The 27,255-nt window shown below is 43.8% G+C and overlaps 1 protein-coding gene across 1 annotated transcript; it reads left to right on the top strand.

Annotated features, from left to right (window-relative positions):
* The first annotated feature begins 19,396 nt into the window (after nt 1–19,396).
* On the top strand, nt 19,397–23,483 carry LOC121552903 (N-alpha-acetyltransferase 30-like). Its single transcript, XM_041865999.2, has 4 exons — nt 19,397–20,442; nt 21,983–22,106; nt 22,277–22,332; nt 23,008–23,483. Exons 1-4 carry the CDS (start codon nt 19,588–19,590, stop codon nt 23,143–23,145), a joined length of 1,173 nt encoding a protein of 390 aa, XP_041721933.1. The 5' UTR covers nt 19,397–19,587; the 3' UTR covers nt 23,146–23,483.
* The last annotated feature ends 3,772 nt before the right edge of the window (nt 23,484–27,255 follow it).

Below are 27,255 nucleotides of genomic sequence, written 5' to 3'. Positions count from 1 at the left end.
AGTGATGTTGAACGTTTCCACGCGACTTAGGCCTACTGAAATGCGAATGGGCTGATTAAATGTGTTTTGGATTTGTTGTGACTGTCGTCACTGCAGCACATATCATATACAATATTGTAGCTCCTATCACTGCTATCAGTGTCATTAAAAAGACCACCTAGATCTCCTGAGAAGAACTCGCGCCCTGGATAAGTGATCCATTGACGTGTCCCCCGCGAGCGCACGGCTGCGCTGTGATTCGTGGCAAAGGTGACCATGACGCGCGAAGAGCAATCAAACGCCAATAAGCGTTTCACACACATTAACCATGGCTCCGTGGTTTATTAGGGTTAAGAGCAGTAAACGAGGTATAGGCTACGGTCGTTCGTGCTTTAACCAGTTTAGTTGTTTTTGTTCAGTTTTATTTCAACTCAGTTTGAACCAAAAATCAAAATCACAGGTTATATTTCACCACCATAAAATATCAAACATATTTTAATTATTCTGTAAATAATGTTTGCAAAATGATTATGCCTAAGCGAGAATACATGTTTGTTGGTCGACTGCACTGATTTATAAGTGGCGAAGTTCTAGCTAGGCCTCGTCGTGAGGAAGGGGATTGGGAATATACATTCTTGGGGACCTGACTGTCACGGTTTGGTAAATGTAACCCTCTCAGAGAGATTTAAAAACCCTGGCACATGCAGCACCCCTCATCTCTCTCTCTCTCTCTCTCTCTCTCTCTCTCTCTCTCTCTCTCTCTCTCTCTCTCTCTCTCTCTCTCTCTCTCTCTCTCTCTCTCTCTCTCTCTCTCTCTCTCTCTCGCTCTCTCTCTGTCTCTCTCTCTCTCTCTCTCTCTGTCTCTCTCTCTCTCTCTCAAACAATCCCCTTCTCACACATCTATAGGCTATTCATATCATGCTGCTATTCCCTCAGAAATAATATCCTTCATCCTACTTTATTTTACTGAAAAAATGTCTAGGTGTTTCAATTTTCAGCCGAAATATGACTATAGCATTTGAAGTTTTTTTTGGAGGGGGCTGTCAAAATATATTTTTGTATGTATTTCTGTAATTTTGAGCTTTTAGAATTTCGAGAGAAAAAAACTATTTTAGGATATTTGAAATGCTTTTTCAAAAACGAATTCACCCAGCTTGTCTGTGAATGCAACCGCTACTTTTTGTTTCCTTCACCCACGACCCCCTCCCCTCCCCTCCTTCCGCTACCATTTCTGTCCTTGGGGACAGGTTGCGTTTTTGGGATTAGCGTCTGAATTTGATTAGCCAGCAAGCTAATTGTTACCAGTGCTCTTTTCACTGTCTAGTTGTCTAGTAGAACCCTACTCACTGGTGTATGTGCAAAATGTTCTGCAAAATAATAGCCTTGTACTCGTAATTTCTCTCTTGCTTTCTTTTTATGCGCCTATATGCCTTCTCTTTTAAATGTGGCAATTTAATTGTGATTTAAAAAAGGAACCCTCAAAAGGTTCGTGTTAAAAAGCAGTGTTCTTATAACGTTTAGCAAAAAGCAGTGTTCTTATAACGTTTAGCTTGTGCTTATGATCATCTGCTATATGACTAAATGGCCTAAAGGTCAGGCCCCTGAACCAAGCCTACTTTGCAAGAGTTTGGCCTATAGAAACCAAACAGGCCTCAAAATTGAAGCTTTCAAACGCTTTCAAATTCAAATGAAATATGGAATGCTATTTAATTTAATATAAAATAGCCCACAGTGATAAGTCTTTCGCCTTCATCATATTTTCAAGAGAACCCTAAATGATTAAATAAACAACCAATATCTCTAATATTTCGTTTCCCATGTCTCTCAGAAGCGTGAAGCCCTAATGCTCCTGGCTCGTGCTGTCGCCTTTCATCTCGAGCTCTGATACATAATTCATCGGTAAATATCGCGTAGCCCCGGGGAGCGCTCGTGCTAAACGGGGCTCTGATTGTAAAAGGTGAACGTGCTTGTTAACGTCTGTGACAATATGCCCTCCCTCTGACTCCGGGCCAATTGAAGGAGTCATGGTTTCTCCTGCTGCTAGGGAGACGAATTGGAGACTTTAAGAATCGTGGGACTGGGATAGGCTCACAGTAAAGCTCCATACATGCATGATAGGGTCCCTTTCTAAATGTGCAGTCAACGGTTTGTAATGCATTACAGCTATAATAATATTAATAATAATAGTAATAACAATAATAATAATAACAACAGCAATAATCGTAATATCAATAATACTAAAGATAATGATAATAATAACAATAATTATGATAACAGTGTTATTACCCATTACTATTAATAAATTAATCAAATTATTGTTGTCTTATAGTGGTTTGAACACACTCAGTATATTGTATACTAAATCCAAATCAATGATGTCATAGTTAAGTTCAATGGCATTAAGCTGTCCATCCCAAGGTCAGATCAATGTCTTGGCCTGCTCATTCACCCCCATCTGTCACACACACACACACACACACACACACACACACACACACACACACACACCATCTGCACCATACATCTACAGTGATATGAATTTATCGATGAGCATGTTGGCGACATATAAGTATTGAGGAAGGCATCAATATTGAGCCATCATTACAACTTGACAATACAGCAGGTGGTTACATTCAAAAGCAGTAGTTATGAAGCTATCTGTCACTCATCCCATTTCTGGTTGCCTCATTCTACGATTGTCCTCTTCACTGCAACTCAGGTAACCTCAGGTGAGAATGTGTTCGTACCTCATTCCTACCAATGAGACTGTTCTTACATTGTCAACTTACCTGGTAAAAGTAGAAAAGTCGTCCATCTTTCCCCTCCTTGCAGTCTACCTAACTACAGGGGCTGAGTCATATGATTGACAGATGGGCCCAAAGGACTAATTTAAACTACTAGCAATTACTTCTACTATTATTAGGTGATTAGTTGGGGGATGGCAAGATATGAGATCCTAAAGCCACTACCCTCAATACACAGAAACATACATATATTCATACAATAACTACTGTATATACATATACAGGCATCTGAACAAAAGGAATATAGATAAACACACATACACTGTAAAAGTAATTAAAAGTAATTAGTTCTGCTAACAATTTTGTTTTGTTTAGAAACCTGTTGCCTAGAACCATTTGAGTAACCCAACTCATAGTATGTCAGTGTTCAATACTTAAAGTAATAAAGTGACATAACCATTATCATTTAAAGTTGTAAATACTGAACTGTTTTGTGTTTTATGAACTTTTTGCATTATGTTTTCTGAGCTATAATGACTGAAGTTACTTGAACATTCATATTTGTTGTAGTGAACATATCAATGTAGGATCCCTTCTACTTACCTTTGTTGCTAATTTTTTTCAAGGGTAAGTAGTATGTTGTTCTGATTAGTAATTTTCAGTGGTCATGTCTTAATGTTTAACATTGTTTTATGTGTTTGATGATTTGTCATTTTAACCCACCTTAGCAGGTATTGTTGAGCACAGTGCTCATTCCTCTAGCAGTAACTGGAGGTAGAGCAATACCAGTCATTGTTGAGCACAGTGGTAATTCCTCTAGCAGTAACTGGAGGTAGAGCTGTACGCATAACAGGATGCTGCATTAGCCTCTGTTATTAAGAATGGTGCACATGACCTTGTAGATGGTGGGAATGGCTTGTCTTATATTGAACATCAATTTGCCCGACGGCTTTGATATCTGTTCATCATGATCAGTTACAACTCATAGCACAACATACTGCTTAATACTATTTTAGAAATATACTTTTCTTTCTTCAAACATGCATACAACAGCGTAAAAGTATCATAAAGTCAAAACATTTGGAATTACCCACAATCCTCTTAAAACAGAGCCACATGGCACTATTAAGTATTCATAACTTGTAAAAACCTAATAACTCTATATTAGCACAACACAGATAAATCAAGTGTTGTTTACTCATATATCAATGTGTCTGACTACTACTTTCTCATTTTAAGTAAAGACATAAAATATAATAGAATCAAGTAAGAACAACTTATTTAATAAATGTTAGATTAACTTTAAAATATGAAATAACCATAACTTATAAAAACTAAATTACTTTAGATTAGCAGAACACAAATAAATAAAGTTATATTTACTCAATAACCTAATATTTGTTAACAGTACTCAAAAACATTAAGTGATAAGAAATATCATTGATATATGAGTTAGTACCACTTTTAGGATTTGAGTTGTACTGACCGTTGGAGATGTTTGAGTAGCCACTACTCAATTTATTTAATGAGTTAGGCAGTTACTTTTTAAAGTGTACATAAATGAGTGTCTGTGGGAGGTTGGAATGCCTCATCCCTGCTGGTACCTTGTTCACCTCCCATCTAGCTCTCACAGTTTCACTTCAGATTTAGACCTTCATCCATGTTTCTCAAACATCCAATTTTGAAATTGTTGCAAACGTCAAATTTCAAAGTGTTTAAGGTTAAGTTTAGGCATTAACTCTGAATGGTTAAGGTAAGGGTTAAGGTTTGGGGTAGGCTTAAAACAAACGTTCTAAAAAAAACAACCTTTCTATCTCTGGATTTCAATTTGCAACTTTTGGAGTCAGGGGCCGATTGTTACACCCATGCGCCATCCCCGTCCACAATGCCTTAGCAAAACCAAAATCTATTTGAAGGTAACAGTGCTCACTGTTGCCCCTAGTGGCCGGTTTCACGTCATCTCCTGACATCCTCAGACATGGATGGACGTTGAATACTGACTTGTATCACGGGTGACCTGGCTGAACCTCCCAGGGCCTGTGGATAATGTTATGCCAACGAGAGGCCTCCAACCTGGGCAGTACTTTTGAAGCTCTGGTCCCTGGAGGGCCCAGACCCCCACAGGGAGAGGTATGGAGGGGGGAGGGATGGAGGAGGGCCAAACAATAACACACCCTGGGATCCCGACAGCAAACAGCCCACCTACTGACGCTCAGCATCTGGAGGCAATGACAGACACACATACACATTCTGATGTCACTGACCAGCCACACAAACAAACAGGTTCACAAACTGATATACACACACACCCATTCACATAGACATTTAAAGTACAACTGCCAATTACATTTGACATTTGAGTCATTTAGCAGACGCTCTTATCCAGAGCAACTTACAGTTAGTGAGTGCATACATTTTCATACGTTTTCATACTGGCCCCCCGTGGGAATCGAACCCACAACCCTGGCGTTGCAAACGCCATGCTCTACCAACTGAGCTACACGGGACTACACACAAACACTAACACACACACGCACGCACGCACGCACACACACACACACACACACACACACACACACACACACACACACACACACACACACACACACACACACACACACACACACACACACACACACACACACACACACACACACACACACACACACACACACACACACACACACACACACACACACTCAACAGGTTGTATTGATTAAAACACTAACTTAGAGTTGCATATAGCTCAAGTGTCTGTGAAAATGATATTAAGTTATATGAAGTTAAATTAGTCTATGATGTGTTCACAGGTCATGGAAAAGGCTTGAATCTTAGTTTAATTCTATTCAGAAATGGCTTGTGAGCTATCAGCTAAAGCATTGAATCCAAATAAACAGCTTTATAATTTGGCTAATACAGTATCCTTTGTGTTTTCACTTAGGATAGAAAACAGAGGGAAAGAGAAAAAATATATAAACAGATGAACAAAGTTGGAAAAAGAGCAGGGGTGCAAAACAAAGATGGAGAGGGTTGGAAGAGAAGGAGTGTCAAATTAATCCAGGCTGAATCGTTGGGTCCGGCATCAGGAGTGACACTGAAAACAGTTTCGTTCTTTTCTTTCTTTTCCGTCCAAATTTGCTCTCCCCTCTCCCTCTCTTTTCTCTTCCTCCTGTGCCTCTCGCTATTTTTCAGCCTCCTTATCCTTTTTAATTAGAGGGGCTATTCTGCAGCATTGAAGGCCCTAATCCCCTACTGACCAACAATGCAAAAAGGCAGCCTTTGAACAGCCGACCTGCATCCCCTGCACCCCCTGCCCCTGCACCCCCCACCACTCCAAACACTACCCAAGTACTCCAAGGCTCCCACCATTGGGAAAACCAGACATTGCCTCTTTTTCCAACTTTTTCCAACTTTTTGGACAAAGAGAAGAGGAGACCCAGTGCAAACTGAAAGTCTCTGAAAGATATGAGTTTATTGCGAGATCTGCCAAGAGTTGGTTGGATCAATCCAAGAGCAAGGCAGAAGGTCAGAACTGGATAATTTATGGATGAAAACTGTTTCCAAGAATTTAGACACTTTCATATCGAGTTTCTTCACTGGGAATATGTTTAGCTTTCTGTAACTACCAAGAGAGTACTCAACATTCAGCATAGCTCTATAGTGAAATGTAATCTGAAAACGATCAAACATAACCTGTGTTTACAGCAAAGATATAGGGCTAGCGAAATAAAGGAAGTAAATGAGGGGTTAACCCCGCACATTGACTCTGTACCGGTACCCCCTGTATATAGCCTTGAACCCCCTGTATATAGCCTTGTACCCCCTGTATATAGCCTTGTACCCCCTGTATATAGCCTTGTACCCCCTGTATACAGCCTTGAACCCCCTGTATATAGCCTTGTACCCCCTGTATATAGCCTTGTACCCCCTGTATATAGCCTTGTACCCCCTGTATGTACTCCTGAGTGGCGCAGTGGTCTAAGGCACTGCATCGCAGTGCTAACTGTGCCACTAGAGATCCTGGTTCGAATCCAGGCTCTGTCGCCGCCGGCCGCGACCGGGAGACTCAAGGGCGGTGCACAATTGGCCCAGGGTAGGGGAGGGAATGGCCGGCAGGGATGTAACTCAGTTGATAGAGCATGGGGTTGTGGGTTCGTTTCCCACGGGGGGCCAGTATAAAAAAAAAAATGTATTCACTAACTGTAAGTCGCTCTGGATAAGAGCGTCTGCTAAATGACTAAAATGTAATGTAAAAAAATATAGCCTTGAACCCCCTGTATATAGCCTTGTACCCCTTGTATATAGCCTTGAACCCCTTGTATATAGCCTTGAACCCCCTGTATATAGCCTTGTACCCCTTGTATATAGCCTTGTTACTGTTATTTTATTGTCTCCCTTTAATTATGTGTAATTCTTCAAATAATTTTGTTGTATTGTATTATTTGTTCCATATTTTATTTATTATTATTTATTTATTATTGTTCTATATATTTATTTGTTATTTTCTATATATTGCTTTGATATTTTTATTTTTACTTCAGTTTATTTTAGTAAATACTTTCTTAACACTTATTTTACTTAAAACTGCATTGTTGGTTAAGGGCTTGTAAGTAAGCATTTCACTGTAAGGTCTACACCTGTTGTATTCGGCGCATGTGACAAATACAATTTGATTTGATTTGACAGAAAGAAAGAAGAAGAAACTGTGAATTGATGAAAAATAAAAACTGACCAAGCAGGCCTTTTGTTGTTTTAATAGGAAAATAGAAAAGGGTTAGACGGCAAGCGATGTAGAGAAATGCAATGGAGTTAGAAAAGATGGAAATTCTCCCAGTCCAACTCAGGCCTCATTTACATTCTATTAACATATTTTATTGTGATCCCAGAAGTCTATTAATGTTGACCCTTGTTGTTAAATGCCTAGTTAGTAGATAATAATGTCCTGTCATTACTTTTTAATGAATGTCAGATTGAAAAAAGGGGGTTGGAGAGAAGTAAAAGGGTCGGTTAAAAGTCTCCCTACTACACTACTGATAACACGACTATAAATCCATTTCATAAACGTATGTTATTAGGCAATCATGACCTCATTTATCCACAATGCTTTCAATAAATAGCCTGACTTCCTGCTATTTTGTCATAATGCGGAACTGACAATTGCTCGCCCGAAATTTCATGTAGATTATTATTCTTACATTTTACATTTTACAATGTAGTCATTTAGCAGACTTTCTTATGCAGAGCGACTTACAGTAGTGAGTGCATACATTTTCGTATTTATTTTTAGTTCTTCACAGTAATTAGAACAAAAAAGTGCTAATTTTGGATAGAGGCCACAAGAAGATATTCAGTAAGCATTTAACACCCATGCTACAATAAATACTACCGAAAGCCATTACAAAACCAAGTCTTTGTCTAATATTTTATGGTCTATGTTCAATAAGGTTTTACTAATAGGCTGCCAATTTTTGTTTTAATTTCGAAAATAATGTACAGTATATGGGGCATATGCATTTGTATTCTATCATCCTAAATAACATAATACACACACACTTCTGCTAATGGCAAGTATTTTGAGCAAAATAGTTTGATGAAATGCCAGACTTGCCAGTATAGACTTGCCAGTATGACTACCCTGAATATTGCCTCGGATATGAATGAAACAACAGCAACAGTGTCAACCACAGCGACTGTTTGCTCCTCGTTGGTCCATTGACTCTGCTGACTCCACACCACCCTGTACAGTCAGCAAGACCCAAACCAGACCAGCCAAACACAGTCTAGGCACACTGTTAATCACGTGCCCAATATTTCCATAGCAGGCAATTACCATCCAGCTTTTATGTGCGAAATGGGCCGTGGCAGAGAACGAGATAGTTATGAACGACAATGAGAGAGGAAGAGTGAAACGGACGAAGAGAAACAGAGGGAGAATAAAAGAGTAATTAAAATGTTGGGTGAGAGGAGAGAGAGGAGGACAGAGACAGGCAGCAAGTCTGTTGCTGTGTGATTTGAGGCTTGCTAACACACTAATTAGTCCTTCGTTGTGAGATAATACACTTGGCCAGTTCTCCCGGTTCTACGAGCTGCCCGGCCCGGCCGACCTGACCCACCAAAGGTCAGAGGTCACCGTGTGGGGTTTGCCTCGTCTGTATGTGCGGTGTGAGTGTGTGTGCGTGTGCATGTCCTATCGAGGCTGTCCAATTCTCTGCAAAGCAAACTTGGTATAGTTGAGCTGGCATGGTGTTGCAAAGGTTTGTATGTAGAACGAGTGGGAGTGAAGTGGGTAGCTGTTTAAACCTCATCACATCATTCGTGTTCATAACTGTTTAAGAATTTCCTCCAAAACAGTGAACAAACCAAACCCAGAACTAATAAGAATGAGATGGACCAGTGGGCAAGAAAATTGAATGTCTGTCTGTGTTTATGCATTGTTCAACAGTCTTAAAATGCTGACATTTTGGTTCTAAGAAACCAGGCTTGCTTACTTGGCCTAGGCCTAGTAGACATCCCCAAACACACACACACAAACACAGACTTATACACACACACACTCACACACCACTCCTCCGGCCTATCACTCTCTTCTCCCGCCATCTTTTGAGGAGCAGTAATCTGTGAACCTTGAATCATAAGCCTGGGTAAAGCTATGTAATACGGGTAATTCGATGAAGCAGTATTTTCCCGGTGAGAGGCAAAATCCTGTTGACTATTCAGGGATTGAATCATCCAACAGTAATGCCATTAGGCCAGTGCCACGGATTCCTCTGAAAATGCTGTTTAATTGCCAGTAGCCGGCCATTGTCTGGTGACGGGTAAACACTGGCTTGGGGGGGGGAGGGGGGGGGGATTCCATAAGGAAGCGTGTGAAAAAGATGGCCCCCTTGGCTTCAGCCAATCGGCATCGAGAAAAGGATTTACTCAGACATAGATGAAGTCGGAGCCTCCAAAGTGGCAGAGGCACTAGCTTAACTAAAGTCTTCAAGAGAAAGAATAAACTTAGACTAACTCTTCCCTTTTAATACAGGATTTGTTCAACAATGCGATTTAGGGGGTGTCTATTCAGAGTCTGGATTTTTTGTGGACTGGCGGGGTCTTTAAGGATCAAGCCTTGTTGCTCACGGTTGTTAGTGAGGGACTCGGAGGATCACGGCTTGTTGCTCACGTTCGTTGAGCGGTTTATGTGTGTTTTTCTACAATATTATTCCTCTATATCCCCCAACTGTTAGTCCCCCTTATTACCACCTTCTAAAAAGCAACTTGCGTAAACCCATAACCTCGTAAAATACCATAAGTAGCCTACCACTACCTGGCACTGTGCTGAAATATCAATATTTCAATAAAGTCAAATAATTCCTATAGCTCACTGATCAATAATTCAAGCCCACTCAAAAATGTGCCCTGAACCTCGAGCACCCCTAGCCTGCTGCTAACCACCCCTCCATTACTCCTGTCCAGGAGGACATTGATAGGATGTGAGAGGTGTGGTGGCCATTGCTGCCCTCCATTGTAAGCTGGTGCCTGCAGTATGAGCAGAGCTGCCAGACCAGACACTGATGCGGGTTGACACCGCATCCAGGAGGCCAGGAGACTCTTTTCTTTTACTCGCCCCCTGAAAAGTAAAAAGGCCTTTTTGTAGACAGGCCCCTCCCTTTTCTCCTTCTCCTATTCCAACCCTGAACTGGTCCTCAGTCTCACCCTCCTCTCCTTGCCTCTCACCCTCCTCTCCTCACAGAGAAACAGGACAGGAGCCAAGATGGATATGGAATCCCTAGAGACAGTCCTTCTCTTTTCTCCCCCTCTCTTTCTATCCCTAATTTTAAATCAAATTCAAGTCGATAGACAAAGAAGCATTTACGCAACTGAAGCACAAGGCGATGAGTAGAAGAAGAAGAAGGCAATAAGACCCTGTAACATACTGAGCCCATTAGCTGCTCCTGAGGCTGACACCCTGCCACATAGTGAGCCCTATTCACCACCCCTCAGGCTATGACCACACTCAATATTTCATCTCAGTACCAATCCCTGATCCATTAATAATCCTGGATCTATTAATCTTATAATACCTATTGTTTACAGGGGGCTGCAAGGAGATGCAACAGACTGTCATGTCATTTATAAATCCTAGTGAGAAAGGGAAACTGTCAAAGTGGGAAAGTGAGGACTGTTTTTGTCCTAAGAAGGTGATGTTTTCTGATTCCTTCATACTGTACGTATCAGTGACAATATTACTATTTTTGATTTGTCACCTATGCATTTATCTCTTCTTGCCGTTATTGTCACACCTAAAGTGGCACGAAAGAGGAGAGTGACCTGGGAGGGCCTGCGAAAACTGAGTGGTAGCCTACACTTACAGCCCACATCAGGAAGTACTTGAGCCTAAAGGTTGTTCGTTGGATAAGAACAAGAGGACTCGTGCGTGGGTGTGGGAGGAGTGTTATTGGAATGTAATTCATCGATTAATCTCCCTCTCCAATCGCCACAGGAGCACACGGACTCCCGATCCCCTTTAATGGAACAGCTAATGACGAGCTCCATTAGTTTAATGTCTGCTTTTATCGTCCTCCTCTTTAGATGACTGCAGCGTTTCATTAGCCACGTCTGACTCATATCTCACTTTAGCAACCCAGAGGAAATTGTGAAGGGATTAATTTTGTGATGGACCCCCTGCTCCATCCCTCCCCCATCCTCCCATCCTTCCGTCCTCCCTCCCTCCCTCCCTCCTGTCTCTCCCAGCTCCCAGCCAGAGACCCAGGAGGAATAGTTGAAGAACAAGAGAAGTTTAATCCTCATTGTCCAGGAGACTGGGGGGTTCACCGGCTGTAAAATGATCCAACTGGCCCTGGATAATCCTCCCCCTAACCCCCCACCCCCAAGGTCTGAACCCCCCAGCCCCAGCCCCAGCCCTATAACCCATCCCCACCCCAGCCCTATACTCCAGCCCAAGCATCAACCCAAGCACAAGTCCCAGTCCTAGCCCTAGTCCCATGGTACCACCAAATCGCTTAGATGCACACTCACATAGAGAGAGAGCGAGACCTACACAATAAGAATAGGCCTCTAACAGAAATAGGCCTCTCACACACTCACACAAACACACAGCTCACCCTATTAGGTAGGTGTGATGAGGATATGAATGGTTTAGTGGTGTATATTTAGGTGGTTTAAGGTAATCATCTGAGCTAATTCTAAGGCCAACACACCAGGGTTATTTATCCTTAGACCCCAGTCTGCGTACCAAATGGCACCCTATACCCTACATACTGCACTACTTTTGACCAGAGCCCTGTATATATAGGGAATAGGGTGCCATTTGGGACACACACCATATCTCCCAGGCGAAGTGTGTCTTGTTTACCTGCAGCTTAGATATGACTGATCTTATGTATCCTCTTTTTAGACAGGTCAGTCCCGTTGAGATATTCATCTTTTTTTTCAAGGGAGCCCTGGTTATCTTAACACTAGTTCTACTCCCCTCGGCTGAGATCAACCTGCCACCATCCTGTCACAAAGAAGAGTGTATGGGGCTTGGATGTGTGTGTTTGTGTGTAGAGAGAGGGTATTACACTGCGATAAATCAGGGTTAAGGTCAGTGGGTCGGAACACAGATTATGACATGCTTACTGAGTGTATCAACACATCTCCTCTGTTGGCTCTGCAGACTGGGACCAGTAGAGTACCAGTTTGGGATAACGTATAGATGACATATGGATAACGTATGGATCATAAGATAATGAAGAGGTGAGACAAAGGGAGAAAGAAGACTTCATCTGACTTACTGACATTCAGATCTCTGACAATGAAAACAATCATCATGCCATGGTTCTTCCAGCTTCCTCGTTATAAATGGTCCTCCATGACTGTCTCTGTTTTCTCACCCCCTCTGTCTCTCATTGTCTAACTTTTGCTGATTTTCTCACAAATGTGTTCCTTTCTCTCTATTTCTATCCCCTCCCCTCTCTTTCTCTTTCCATCCCTCTTTCTCGCTCTCTCTCTCTCCACTCTTTCTGTCTTTTTTTCTTTCTCTCTCCTCCTCCCTGAGTGACAGCTCAATGGTCGTCTCTCCCAGGCTTATCTGTCCTCAGCAGATGGTTGACTTGGATCACTGTTCATACGCCACGATCTGGAGTGCTGATAAAGACTAGCTGCTATAGAGGGAGTTCACCCTCTCTCTCTCTCTGCCCCTCTCTTTCTATGTCTTTCAGCATTCCATCTTTCTCTCACTCATACCTTCCCTTCCTTTTCTTTTTCAATCTCACCCTTCTTTCCCATTTACTCCCCCCTTCCCTCTCACCTCCCTTACTCTCTTTCTCTTCCACCCCATCTTGCTGTGTTCCTTCTCTCCCTCCATACTTTCTCCCCATCATCCCTCCATCCATCCCTCCACCTCTGTGCGTGCGTGGAGTCTGGTGCTGAGTGATTGTCTCTCCTCCCTGCTGTGTTGGCGCCCGTCTAAAGAGCCCCGGGACTGTCTCACCGTGAGGGGCCCCTACGCTGCCAGAGCTGCCCACTGCACTCCTCTCCTCTCCTCCAACCTCCTCTTTTTCATCTCCATATCACCCTTTATCTTCTCTCCTTTACTTCTCTCTCTTATCCATCTCTATATTTTTTCTATCTCTATATTACACCAATCACCCTCTCCTCTCCTCTCCTCTCCTCTCCTCTCCTCTCCTCTCCTCTCCTCTCCTCTCCCTCTCCTCTCCTCTCCTCTCCTCTCCTCTCCTCTCCTCTCCTCTCCTCTCCTCTCCTCTCCTCTCCTCTCCTCTCCTCTCCTCTCCTCTCATTCCTCTCTTTGTCACCCCCATATCATGCCAATCCCTTTCTCTCCACTTCAATACTCGGTGATATCCAACCCCTCTACTTCCTCCTCTCAGTCAAAGCTTGACTCCACAAGATGTGTCAAAAGGTCCCACTGTATCTCTCTCTATTTCCAGCCTTTGCAGCGTCTTCATCTCCTTCCTAGTGTTAGCCATCCATGACCTTGAACACCAGGAAGGAGATGAAGACTGCAACGGCTGCTTTGTATTTCAGAGAATGGGATGTTGTGAGGATATCCTGCAGTCCTTTTAGAATAAATACACTGATAAATACAGTTAGCAGTCCTAATCTTAGAGGGCCAATCAGCAGTTGAAACAATAACTAAATGAGGGCCAATCAGCAGTTGAAACAATAACTAAATGTCCTCCCCACCTCTGTTTTGGTAAAAAGCTGAGGGATGGGGCTGAAGAAATGTAACCACTCTCAAATTCATAGACAATGCTATGGATGCAAGGACTGACCCCCCCCCCCATGATATCAAAATGAGAATTTTAACCATTTAGAAACAATGGAGTAAAGAACAGTTGAGCTAAGCTCATGAGGCATTTATAAGTTATATTATTCAAGAATCAACTGGCACATATCATTCATTTAAAAGTCAAAGAAATGATGTAGCAATCGCAGATTGACGCTTTAATCATTTGATGTGTGTATCACACCTCCTGCAGAATGGGAAGAGGAATCACTGTCCTTCTTCAGTCTACAGCAGCACTTGGGCATGAAAGGGGCGGTTGGAGGACTGGGGGCGATATAGGAGAACACAGCACCTTGTCGGGCAAGAGAGCAAAAGACAGAAGAGTTGGCTAAAGCTGAAGGGGACTGGCAACCGGGCAAAGGCAGCACAACTGGCTCATCACTAACTAATGCAGCATCAGAAGAAAATAAAACATAAAACAACACCACAGGAAAGATACATTTGATTCCAGCCTACCTGCCTCCGAATTAGCCAGCTCCAATGCCTCTGTGTTATATGTTGTTTATAAAGCTAGTTGTAGAGACATTCTAGTTTTTTTTAACATTTCAAGTTTCTAAAAAGAACTCTTTATCATAATAATGTATTCCATACACTGCAGTCTAAAAGTAAATCCCCAAATCTATTCTAACATTCCTACATTCGGTTGCCGTTACATGTGCGGTGAAATCCTTCCCCAGACAGTGAGTTTCTGGTAGTCTGACAGCTCTCTCCACTCCAGGCGCTGAGAGGCCATTTTTAATCTGAACGCTGGAATCTGGCAACCGTTCCCGAGCACCTGCGTCCGTCCAGCCAGTCTGACCCGCTTTTGTTCCGGTCCAACCCCCTAACTTTTCCCCCTTAATTAACCCAACAGAAACTAATTAAACCCGGCTCTCCTGGACCAGGCGCCAAACAAAGGGAGAGAAGGAAGGAGGGATGGGAGTGGACAGAGGGAGAGAAAGAGAGGGGTGCGAGCCAAACGGACAGTCAGGAGTGGAAAAACAGTAACAGTGGTCCACATTGAGGCCCTCGTACCCCGGGCCCTGGCCAATGAGACAGACTGGAGGAGGGAGAGAGAGAGAGAGAGAGACAGAGAGAGCGAGAGAGAGAGCGAGAAAGAGAGAGAGAGAGAGAGAGGGGAGGAGTGAGAGAAAAGGAGAGGAGAGAGAGAGGGAAAGAAAGAGATAGCTGTAATGTATTGTTTTCTGGGGAAAGGTGCAGGCTGTTACATGATTGGCCTGAAATGACTGAAATGAGGGACGACTGAAATGAAGGATGACTGAAATGATGGATGACTGAAATGAGGGATAGAGGGACAGAGACGGAGAGCGAGGGGAGGAAAAGTCAGAGAAGGAGAGTGGAAGAGAGGGAGTGACAGAGAGATTGGTTCAGAGTTTGGGAGGAGACATTTTGTTTCCTTTGCGAGAGGCGAGGTGAAGTAGGAGGAGGGTAGGAGTGGGGAAGTGAGTAAAGAAGAGAGGAGGAGAGGAGTTAATGCACTTGGCAGTGGCTGGCGTCTCTAGGCGGAGGAGGCAGACTCTCTCTGGAGGCTTTGTGTGAAACTCATTGTTTTTTTAGTTACTGTGTTCTGAAAACACAGTTGCTCAAGGAGCGGTGTGTGGAGAGGCTAATTTTGGCCAGCCCATTCAGCATGCAGCCGTACACGATTGGCCTCTTTAGAGCAGATGATTGTTTTGTTTGAAAGGGGGAGACATACTGCATTCACTCCACCAATCTAACCTCAACACTATACAGTCAGAATATGATGCAGCATTTGCTAGACAGGAAGAGACGGAATGAGTGAGAGAGACAGGACGACATAGTGGGAAAGATGGAGTGATGGAGTGACACAGGGAAATAGATAGAGATGGTGTTTAGTAATACTATCTGTGGCCCTGCTCTTTTAGCCCAGTCCCGGTCTGCTAAGTGATAGAGAAGGTAATTAAGAGCAGGCTGTTGAAGTAGATAGGCCTGGAAAGGTGATTTAAAGAGGGGAACTGATTGTGCATGTCTGATTCCAGCTCTTCAGAGAGTTCTCAGCCCCAAGGCGTATAGCTTTCAAAGGGTAGGTTCTTTCTCTCCCTCTCTTTCTGTTTTCTGGCCAAATCAAACACACTTTATTCATACTCATTACACTACAAGCACGACACACACACGCACGCATGCACGTGCACACACACACCCTGAAATGTGAGGGTTGGTGAGATAGGAAATATGACCGCGGGCCACAGAGACACTTATATTCCTCTTTAACGCAATGGCCTCTTGTAATGAAATCAATTTACAGGGGCAAATAAAAATAAAGTGTGGTTGAGAGAAAGAGAAGGGGGGGGGGGTGGCATTCGTCAAACCGCATCACAGCTTCATCATGTCAACACTTTTAAACACATCCATCAGCGCCAGAGTGTCAAATCCAATCTGTGTTTACCTTCATCACTTGTTGTGAGAGCTCTTCAACTATGATGAGAAATGTGCTGAGATACCACAAACTCTCCTGGCTGCTCATTGTTTATCATGGCTGTCCATTGTGACTGGGGATCTGGAGATATTGGCTGGGCATCATAGTGCCATCCATCCCCACACACTGAGAGAAACTCTGAGCCTGATACATGACCACTGTATTTGGAAACTGGAGAGCGCTTCAGTTAGGACGTTACAAAGTTATAGGGCAACACTGCCACCTGTCTTTAAGAGAGCAGTACACAACCCAGTTAGTGCATGCATGAAATGTGTGTGTGTGTGTCAGAGTTGGGATCAACTCAATCAAATTTCCAGTCAATTCTGGAGTTGAATTGCTTTCATGTGGAGAATTCCATGTCCAATTCATCTGACAGGAATTCAACTGAATGGGGTGGAACTCTGGGGAGAGAGTGTGTGTGTGTGTGTGTGTGTGTTTACATCATAATCTGGTGAACCCTTATCCAGCCTCTCCAGTGCATCTAATCCCTTCCACCTGCTCAAACACCCAAACAGTCCCGACCCAACCCACCCCCACTCCACCCCAAACACACACACACACCCCCCTCTGGGTGGAGTCTCGCCTCCCAGCTTCCCCCTTATCGCCCTCGGCTGGGAGAGCTCCACCTCCCTCTGATGCCCAGTTGGGCGCTGCCATCCCTCACTGTGCTCCAGCTGGAGTGTGTACCCCCTGCCCTGTACCCTCCTGCATCGCTGCCCCCCACCCCCTACTGTTTACTACCTCCCCTCTGTGCCCCGTCTGCTGCCTAGCATTGCCAAGGGCTTCCCCAGTGTTAGGGGTCAGGCAGTGTGTGTATATACAATCACTGTCTGTCCATGTCTCCATTAAAATAATATTGCAAGCAGTTGTTATAAGGGTTAACGTATTTTCAGAGATATCAGTTGTTGTTGTTGTTTTTTGTTTTTAAACCTTTATCAAATCCATGACGTCCCATTGAGGTAAAATGCGTATTTTTCAAGAGAGACCTGGCCAATGAGGCAGAGTATTGCTCTCTCTCCATTACACACACACACACTTGACATTACTTCATCATTAGCACTGCATAATACTTTGGGAGAAACGAAACAATCGCACCATATTTCAATGCACATAACAGTAGTACCCTCTGCTGGCAAGAGAGTATATGGGATCTGGAAGTAGGTCTGTTTACGTTCATGGAACTTGACTTGAAGGTGTGAAAGGGAATACATTTGATAATAAATACCTCAAAATGATTGGTTATTTATCTTGTCACTATTTAATTTGTTATTTTGTCATTTATGAAGAATGGCCAGTCCACCTAATAACTTCCATAGCTTTGCAGAGGTTTGAATTCGGCGGAATCCTCTCGCTTCGCCTCTTCCTCTACGTTATGATTTGGTCCATGCTATCCTCGGGACGTCCCAACTGACGTTACCTTCTTCTTCTTCTTCTGCTTCTTCTTCTTCTTCTTCTTCTGCTTCTTCTTCTTCTTCTTCTTCTTCTTCTTCTTCTTCTTCTTCTTCTTCTTCTTCTTCTTCTTCTTCGTTGTCGATGGGGTTTATCGGCGGTTGGCATCCAATGTTAACGGTGCATTACCGCCACCAACTGGACGGGGTAATGAATAAGAAACTAAAAAACCGTTGCGGGAAAATGGGAAAACGACATCATACAAAATGAAACACTTCAACTAACAAAACACATCCCACTTCTTCAATCACAGTCCACTCCTAAATATATCCCTACACAGGCTCAGGGGCCTGTGATGGTGGAACATTCACCGACAGGATTTCTTGCACGACCTCGGCTGTGAAATCACGAAGACCCCAAAAACGTTGAGCTGCATTCACAATGATTCCAATTTTCTTAGACTTGTGCTGTACAGTTTATGACCATTGCAATAAATAATACAAAGTCCACCTTTTTAACATGTAGCATTTCACTATCCCTCGGTTGATGAGAAACCTTCACTGGTCGTGGTGGCTCTACTACCATTGTTTCTTCCCCTCCACTCGTTCCTTCCAGTCTTCTCACCGCCTCCAGATAGGAGACATGCTGGACACTCCTTACCCTTGCCACCTCATTCTCCTTCACCCTAACAGGGCACTCCAGGAATTCAGGCGCATGTTCACCTCCACAGTTGCAGCATTTAACTTCATCTGGCATATGATACTCTTCCCTTCTGCACACACTTGACACATGGCCAAATCTTTTACATTCATGACACTGAAGGGGCTTGTGAACAAAAGCTCTTACAGGGTCTCTCATGAATCCTAACTTTATATGAGAAGGGGAGAGACCCCATTACAGGTCAGTCGACGTGTACCAACCACTCCATAGATGTCTTCAGTAATATCCTCTGCCTTTATTTCTTGCGCCACCCAAGAAATAGCCCCTTTGATAGGCGCCCTACTACGAAAATCCATACAGGAAACATTTTTAAGTATTAAAACACGCTTCTTCTTCTCCGTAGACACACAAAAAGCAAAATAAGACCACTTCTTGTGACTCTCACCGACTCCACACTTTCCTCCAACACATTCCAGATTTAACTCAAGACGTTAAACAGATTTCCCAAGTAGAATTGATCCAAAACCCTCACTCCCACTAAAAAGGAGTCTAGTGGTTTCCTATTTTCCACCACAGCTATACTTCTCTTATTTCCTTTTTTCTTCGCCACTGTAACCCACTTATTCTCACTTTCTGTACTATTAGATTCACCCGACTCACTAGCAGTTTCAAACAAAACCTTAGTTTCCGCCATCTTCTCCCTGAGGCAGCACTGTCCTCTGACGTTACCCCCATTGAAATTGACGTTTAAAATGGTTAAGGTTAGGGTTAAGGTTAGGATTTAGGGTAGGAACGTCACAAGCATCCCAAATATCACTAACCATCATGATTCCCATGACTGTCGTAAAGCGCCACCCTGGTTCAGCTGCAATGGCTTTTGCTGCGACAGTACTTTCCGGCAGCGGGGAAACCGAGGAGAAGCAACGAAAGGCGTCGGAAGTAAAGCTGAGATTCTTTCTGAAACCCTCGGATTTGCACAATTATCGCATAAGGGAAGTGAACTTCGTTTATAAACCATTTCAACTTGTGGATTAAACTTTATTTAGCGTTTTTTCAAACGTGTATCGCCCCCTTGATGAAGTGGGATGGCTGCAGTGCCGACTGGGCCTAGCAGCGCATTGCCAGCATCCCCGGCTGAAATTATTCCCTTCCCCGGGGATGGGAGTTTCGAACCTGGGGAAGGGGAGCAGCTCGGCTGCGGTCGGGAGGGCTCTGTAGCCTCGGGGGCAGGACAGGAGCAGCAGGTCAGCGAGGACAAACGGGCAAGTAAGAAAAAACAGAAAAACATGCTATCGCATGGTAACCCGGCTGCGCTACACCTCAAAACGCAAGCCCTGCAGGAACAGCAAATGAACGGCTTGGTCAGTCCGTCGGAAAACCGACCCAAAAATCCGAGACCGTCCACGGAGTACTGTGACAACAGCAGTTTTGGAGACGACCCGTGCGACAAAAACAATAGCGACCATTGCTGCCAACATGAGGACCACAGTCCGTGTTCGAAAGGCAGCCACCCTCACTTGAACAACAATAGCATGAACGGTATGCTGACTATCACAAGAACTGAGGCTATCCAAAGCCACCCTGTAACGGGAGACCGCCCCGGTGGTAACGTTAGGAAAGGGGAATGCGACCCCAAGGAAGCCCCTCGTCCACCGAGGCAGCAGCCTCCAGACTGTGAAGGCCCCGGCGAGCCCCGGGCTGGAGTAGAGAGTGAACCCGACGCCACATACCAGCCGCCGGTGTCAGAACTAGCGAGACTGGATCTGAACTGCTCGCCTGGCCGAGGAGAGGAAGAGAGCCAGGGGATTCATTATGTCCGCTACGAGTCCGAGTTACAGATGCCAGGAATCATGAGGTTGATCACCAAGGACTTGTCTGAGCCCTATTCCATTTATACCTATAGGTACTTCATCCATAACTGGCCGCAGCTCTGCTTTCTGGTGAGTATGACATTATAATAATTGATTGGATTTATATAGCGCTTTTCTAGCAACTGAGGTACTCAAACCGCTTTACATAGTAAGGGGGGAACTCACCTCATCCACCACCAATGTGCAGCAACCACCTGGGTGATGCACTACGACCATTTTTGTGCCCGAACGCTCACCACATGATATGTGCCATGGGAATTTTTATGACCACAGAGTCAGGACACCTGTATAACGTCCCATCTGAAAGACAGCACCCTACCGAGGGCAATGTCCCCTTCACTGCCCTGAGGCATTGGGATCTCCTTAGACCAGAGGGAAGAGTAACCCCTGCTGGCCCTCCAACACCACTTCCAGCAGCATCTGGTCTCCCTTCCAGGGACCGACCCTGCTTTGCTTCAGAGGCAAGCCAGCAGTGGTATGCAGGGTGGTATGCTGCTGACATGACACTATCTATAGCCCTCAAACTCATCTCTGGACCACTGCATGTTTTCATTGTTCCCCTCTAATCAGGGACTGATTTAAGACCTGGGACACCAGGTGTGTGCAAATCATTATCAGGTAGAACAGAAAACCAGCAGGCTCCGGACCTCGTAGGGTAAGAGTTGAATTCCCTTGATCTATATTAAAACACCTTCATGACTTGACTTAGGTGTGGTTGGGGAAAATTAGCAAAATAAACAGGCCAACTAGTGTCCCTTAGCACAGTTTTGATGTAGGCCTATTGTTACTGTGTCGGCTTCTATTGTGTTATTATCCTGTCAGTCTGTAATCTAATCCTGGTCTTTTGACATTCCTAAAGTTCCAGTTAAATTGTAGGCTTCTCTTTAGGTGGATCCAGACAAGTGTCATATAGGCTAAATGAGAAGAGTAGCCCTTCCACCCTCCCTTCTTCCTCCCTGTTGTGTTGTCTGACAGTGAAACTGTTTGTTTTTAGGTTGGACTAAAAGGGCTGGTGGGCTAGGCCTAGGGTTGGTTAGGGTGTGACTTCTAGTGTAGGCGTGCACTATATTTAATAACCTTGAGGTGTGTCACACGGCAACAGTTGAACATGATGTGGCATGTACGTGCGCGCACACACACATCCCCTTGGACAGCCTTGGGACTCCTTCTATATAGTGTTGCAGCCTCAGACGCTTGCTGACTGTGAAACACTTGCAAGTCTCTTTCAAGTCATTCACTTTTCTAGTCTTGACGTTTTCATTTGGTATTTTGAGGTGAACTCTAGGCTAATATGAAACCATTTTAGGTACACAAATTCAGAAATTTGCTGTTGATCTGTCTCCCTCTCCATAGAGGACTTAGCCATTGTCATCATTGTAACCATGATTATTTATATTCAATATGATTTCTGTCTACTGCCATTTAGTGACCTCTAGGAAGGAGGAAGCGCCATGTGCAGTGTAATCAAACTAGAGATCAGGGTAGATGTGTTCTGGATGCTCATTGGCTAGAAGCATTGGTTTTGTTTACCTTTTGGTTTTGTTGGGTCAAAAGAAAGCTTTAAAAACTTTAGGTTAGACACAGCACAAACATGTTGGTTCATTTCCAGGCCATGGTGGAGCAGGAGTGTGTGGGGGGCATTGTGTGTAAGCTGGACATGCACAAGAAGATGTTTCGTCGTGGCTACATCGCCATGCTGGCTGTGGACTCCAAACACCGGAGGAAAAGCATTGGTGAGAACCGGCGCGCTCTTTGTCATTTTCTCATGGCGACCTATCACACTTTATTAACCTAGCCCTTTTCGCAAAAAGATTTGATCTAAAAGTGCTATATCAATTCCATTTTCTCTCTGCAAACTTCTATATGTGCAATCCCACTGAATTGATTGTCTGTGTGTTTTCAGGTACTAACCTAGTGAAGAAGGCCATCTATGCCATGGTAGAGGGGGACTGTGATGAGGTAAGAGGATTGGTACTGTCTGTCTGATGGTGATGTCCCAAGGCCCTGTTGTCCGTCTGGTTCCTACACTCAGCTAGTGGCCCTGACTGCACTGGTACTGATGGATTAAAGGCACAAACTTGGATTCAAACCACAACAAAGCGGCCACCTGCCACTTTTTTCGTAAACAGCTGGGGGGGGGGGAGTTTAACAAAGCTTATTAGGCATTTATAATTTATATTCTTCAATAATCAATTACTATAGCTATGCATTCATTTTTAAGTCCAAAAATGTATGTAGAAATACCTGATTACCCATTTAACCTGATATTGTGTATGCAGACCAAAAAAAAGGTGCTCAACAGCTCTAGTGAATAAAATTGATAGAATAGAAAAATAACTTGTGCACCTCTTGCTTATAAAATGCACACAGAATGACTCATCCCATTTTATTATGGTTAATGCTGTTTCTCTTCTCTTGTGACCAAAAACAAACAAAGCAAAATGATCCAACCACTACTTGTATTGCTTCAGCTCTGACAAGCTCTCTCTCTCTCTCTCTCTCTCTCTCTCTCTCTCTCTCTCTCTCTCTCTCTCTCTCTTCCCTTATCTCGCGCTTTCTCTCGCTCTCTCTCTCGCTTCCCTTATCTCTCTCTTTCTCCCTTGCCCTCTCTCTCTCTCTCTCTCTCTCTCTCAGGTGGTTCTTGAGACTGAGATCACTAACAAATCAGCTTTGAAGCTGTATGAGAACCTGGGTTTTGTCAGAGACAAGCGGCTCTTCAGATATTACCTGAACGGCGTGGACGCGCTGAGGCTCAAACTGTGGCTCCGCTAGAGAGAGGAGGATGACAGGTGCTGCCCACTTACTGAACCAACTCCACAGCCTCAGTCACACACATACACCCTTATGCACACCAACGTATATTCCCATACATATGCATACACATAGACACACGCACACTACTCATACAGACATACAGCCCTCCCTTTTCGATCCTTGACATCTTGGATAATGGCTCTTTGGTCAAGGCTGAACTAACTGAAAGGACAGACAGAAATCCCACCAAATGTTTTTATGAAGAGGCCCCTGCCTTGTTAGCTGTAGGACCCTGTGAGAGGGGGGAGGGGTGTGTGATGATGTGGTCTCATGACATATAGCCTCTGAACTTTGACCCCCCCAACGGAGAACCCACAAACCGCAATGCATCACGTTGAGTCATCCAGCAGTACGAAGGAAAGAAGAAGAGGAAGAACTGAGAAAAAAGAATAAACGGAGGGTGAAAATAAGGAAGTGGTGGTGGTGGTGGTGGTGGTGGGAGGGGGGGCAGACTAGAAAGAAATATTTGTGGAGTTTCTTTTTGCGTTTCTTTTTTAATCTTATGAGTCAACAGGGGGTTGGAAAAGCTATAGTGTGAGTGTGTGTGTTTGTTTTGCCTAGTGGTTTTGGAAAAGTGAGTGTTTAGGCTATTTCTTGTATGCATGTGTAAGGGATGTGGTTGGTGTGACTGGGTGTGAGTGTATGTGAAATTGTGTAGTGCTTGGTGGGAATCATGAGTAATGCGTGTTGGTGTGTGTTTTTCCCCCTTTCTGTGTTTTTGTTGCCCCTACATTGTAAGATGAACACGCCGGTTGCTTGCTGTTCAGTTTTCACCCCCAGACGAAGAGCTGGAGCCTGTAAAGACATGCATGCATTTATTTTAACACAGGTGGTGGGATGAGTGGGTGTTGATTAACACTGAACATTGCCCAGTTCCAAACAGACCCATAGTCCTAACTCCTAGGCACTTGTAGATCTGATAGGTGTAAGCAATATGGTGCACATTCTTCCTGGCCTATCAGAGGGCAAGGTGGAGCTATAACCATTTGAGTAATTCCTATCCAATCATTTTAGACCTAAATAAAGTGCTTAGGGGGGTAGGGGCGAGGGGCCAAATTGAGATTGGGCCTTTTTGCAGATCAAAGCAAATTTCCCCCAAATGCACTTCCAGCCACTGGAACACTGCTTTAAAAAAATAACTAGAAAGAGAGAATTCAGTTTAATTCAAAATTATTATTGACAAAGGAGTAGTTTAGGTGTGGGCAGGGAAACTATTCCCATACTGCAGTTTGTTCATTCAGATTCCTCCTAACTGGTAGACTCTTGTTCCAAGTACCACTCTGTCTTTCAATCAATCGTCATCACAGTTGTCTGTCTGAATGAACCCCATCCAGAGCACTAGAGTCCTGTTTCAGCATGGCAAAGTGTCAGGCTGGAATAGTAATATTAAATATGCTCGATTCCTGTTGGTTTCACTGTGTGTTTGAGTATGCTCATCTTTGGTTCACCTGTAGTAAAAGAGGGCAGAAGTATTGTTAGCAGTTTTCCTATTTCCAATTTTCTCTCAGAGTTTATTTAGATCGCTTACTATACACTCGCTCACTTCCCTCAGTGTCCGAGCCTTGTGTGCACTTCCCAGGGACCCTACTCTGATGCAGATCACACCCCAGTAACATTTTAGATCTCCACTGTCCTCCTGGGAAAGACTAACACACCAGGCATTTCCTATCCACACGAATAATGGCGAAGAAAATATGCATTTGTGGCTGCTTTAAAAAAAGTAAATGAACAAAGGTCAGATGCACTTCGTTTGGCTATTGCTGCAGTGAGCATGTAAGTGTGAAGAGGTACGTGTGTTTTAACAGATTGGTCTGGAATCGGTTCTGTTCAGACTCCCACATTCCCCATTCTCATGTAATCCCTCTAGATAGCCCTACAGTATGGTGAAGCCACGGACACCGGGAGCTAGTACTGAGCAGTAGTAGTAACTGAAGAACTGAATCATGTCCTAGCAGAGACACTACTGTACTGCTGAGCTGGGATGGTGTCACAAGGGCCAAGAAGGAGCAGCTATCTAGTATCTACCCATAATGCGTTATATGGTATACATTGACATACACAAGTCGTTTTGGGCCAGGTTTACTCAGTGTTTGCATCTGTTAAGTTGTTATAGCACCTGCTATTTTACATCTGTTCTAAAAACATGCAAACAGTTAGGAACTCTTACCCAAGGTCTTTGTTAAAATAGGCAGGTCTGCTATTCAACTGGCTACGATTGCAGAATGGGAAGTAAGAAAAGGATGTGAACCGACAGACTAACCGCCCACACAGCAGCCTGTGTGTGTTTGAAAATAAGGATTAGATTACTTTTAAAAAATTTAAATTGCAGATTTGTATATGAGTGTTGGTTCTCTATTGATTTGACATTTGAGGGCATCTTTTAGTGAATTGTGTTTTTTGGGGGATTGATTGACTGGGTTTTCTGTTTATTTTCTCTACTCGTTTATTGTAACTGATCCAGAGGTGTATATTGGACAGTGATGATGTCATTAGAGATCCAGAAGCACAGATGGGAGCTAGGTTAATTGTTCCAGAGCTATACTGCTCTGAACTGTTCCCATGGCGCTCTGTTCCATTCACTGGGCAGACTTCTGTTTGGCTCCCTGTGTAGAATCTTGACTCTTTCTGACATCATTCAGATCCTGTTTTATTCTAGAGGTGTGAGGCTCGCTCCTGTCCCGTTTTCAAATGAAATGGGTCTTTTTAATTTGGTCCGACCCTCGCTCCTCATTCTCATAGAACGGGTATTTTATTTCTCCCCTAGTTTTTAAGTGTTAACCCCTGTCACTGCCAGTAGGAAAAATGGGCATTATAGCCTGCCATGATAGACCAGACAGCTCCACTTTGACCATCAACACCAGAGGTCTGTTCAGGAGGGTGCCCTTTTAACAGAACGCACATATATAAATGTATTGTCTAGAACCAATCTGATTCTCGGTCTTGTAGAATTGGGAATCGTGTCGGCTCTATTCATTACATCTCTAGCTGCAACGTTCTGAATGTTGCATCTCATTGAATGAACTCCAGTTGAAGGGCTTCCTCAGCAGTCTGTTTGTGGCCAGAGTCTGTGGTAATTTCTAGAGTCCTTGATATCTATTTAATGAATATCTAATGCTCTGATCTGTTTCGACAAAGGAGTGGTCTAAAGCAGAAACAGACTGGCATCCAGACTAGCTGATACCGTCCCATCCCTTATGGCTTCATATTAAATCAATTAAGGGTTTTCACTCCAGAGAAATGAAGTTGTCAAACCAGTTTAGGGTCTAAGGATTTGACAAGGCCCCTTAACTGGTCCTGGAGGGCCACCGTCCCACTGGTTGCCTAGCTACCATTACCCCAGAGCCCACCCACTCCTCTCCCATCTCATTGGACAAGAGAGAGAGTTGTCAAGCTTTTTATTGGATGTTCCACTGTTTATATCCACAGCAACCGGCCTGTTGATAAGATAGGCCACGTAGGACTGGAGTTGAGCTGCTCCTCTTACTAGAATTTCCCTTTAGGCACACCGATCTAGGATCAGCTTACCCTGTCCAAATCATAACCTTCACCATTAGGGACGGGGGATGCAAACTGACCTTAGCTCAGTGGGCATCTATTCTAGGCACCCCACACACTGTGCCCCCCCCCCCCAGGACCAGCTAAAGGGGGGCTATATTTGTTTTTTGGGGTGACCAGCCCTGGACCCCTCCGATCTGTAAGGTGTGCTAAGGGAAGAGAGAAGGTTTTTTGTTGCATTTCAGAGTTCTGTTCCCCCGCCCCTCTTCCCCTGTCGCCTCTTTTTTTTTTTTCTGAAAGTGTCCGACGATATCTTTTATTTAATGTGGAAAAAGAACACAGAAATAAATTATTTGATTTTTTTAATGCTGTAAGGTGGATTGTCATGGTTGACTCTTGGTTGTCTGATGGTTATTTTTCTTCCATAGCATGCAAACAACACATTTGAAACGTTGTAAAATAATGCACTGTTTTATAATGTATCATGTGTTTCATTCATGATTAGACATTGTTGTCTTCCAACTTAATTTTCATCGTCAATAGTGTTAAGCAATAGAAACAAAATAATGAGCC

This window comes from Coregonus clupeaformis, chromosome 36 (genome assembly GCF_020615455.1).
Source record: "Coregonus clupeaformis isolate EN_2021a chromosome 36, ASM2061545v1, whole genome shotgun sequence".
Lineage (NCBI taxonomy): Eukaryota > Metazoa > Chordata > Actinopteri > Salmoniformes > Salmonidae > Coregonus > Coregonus clupeaformis.
This window is presented reverse-complemented; position numbering and strand designations above follow the sequence as displayed.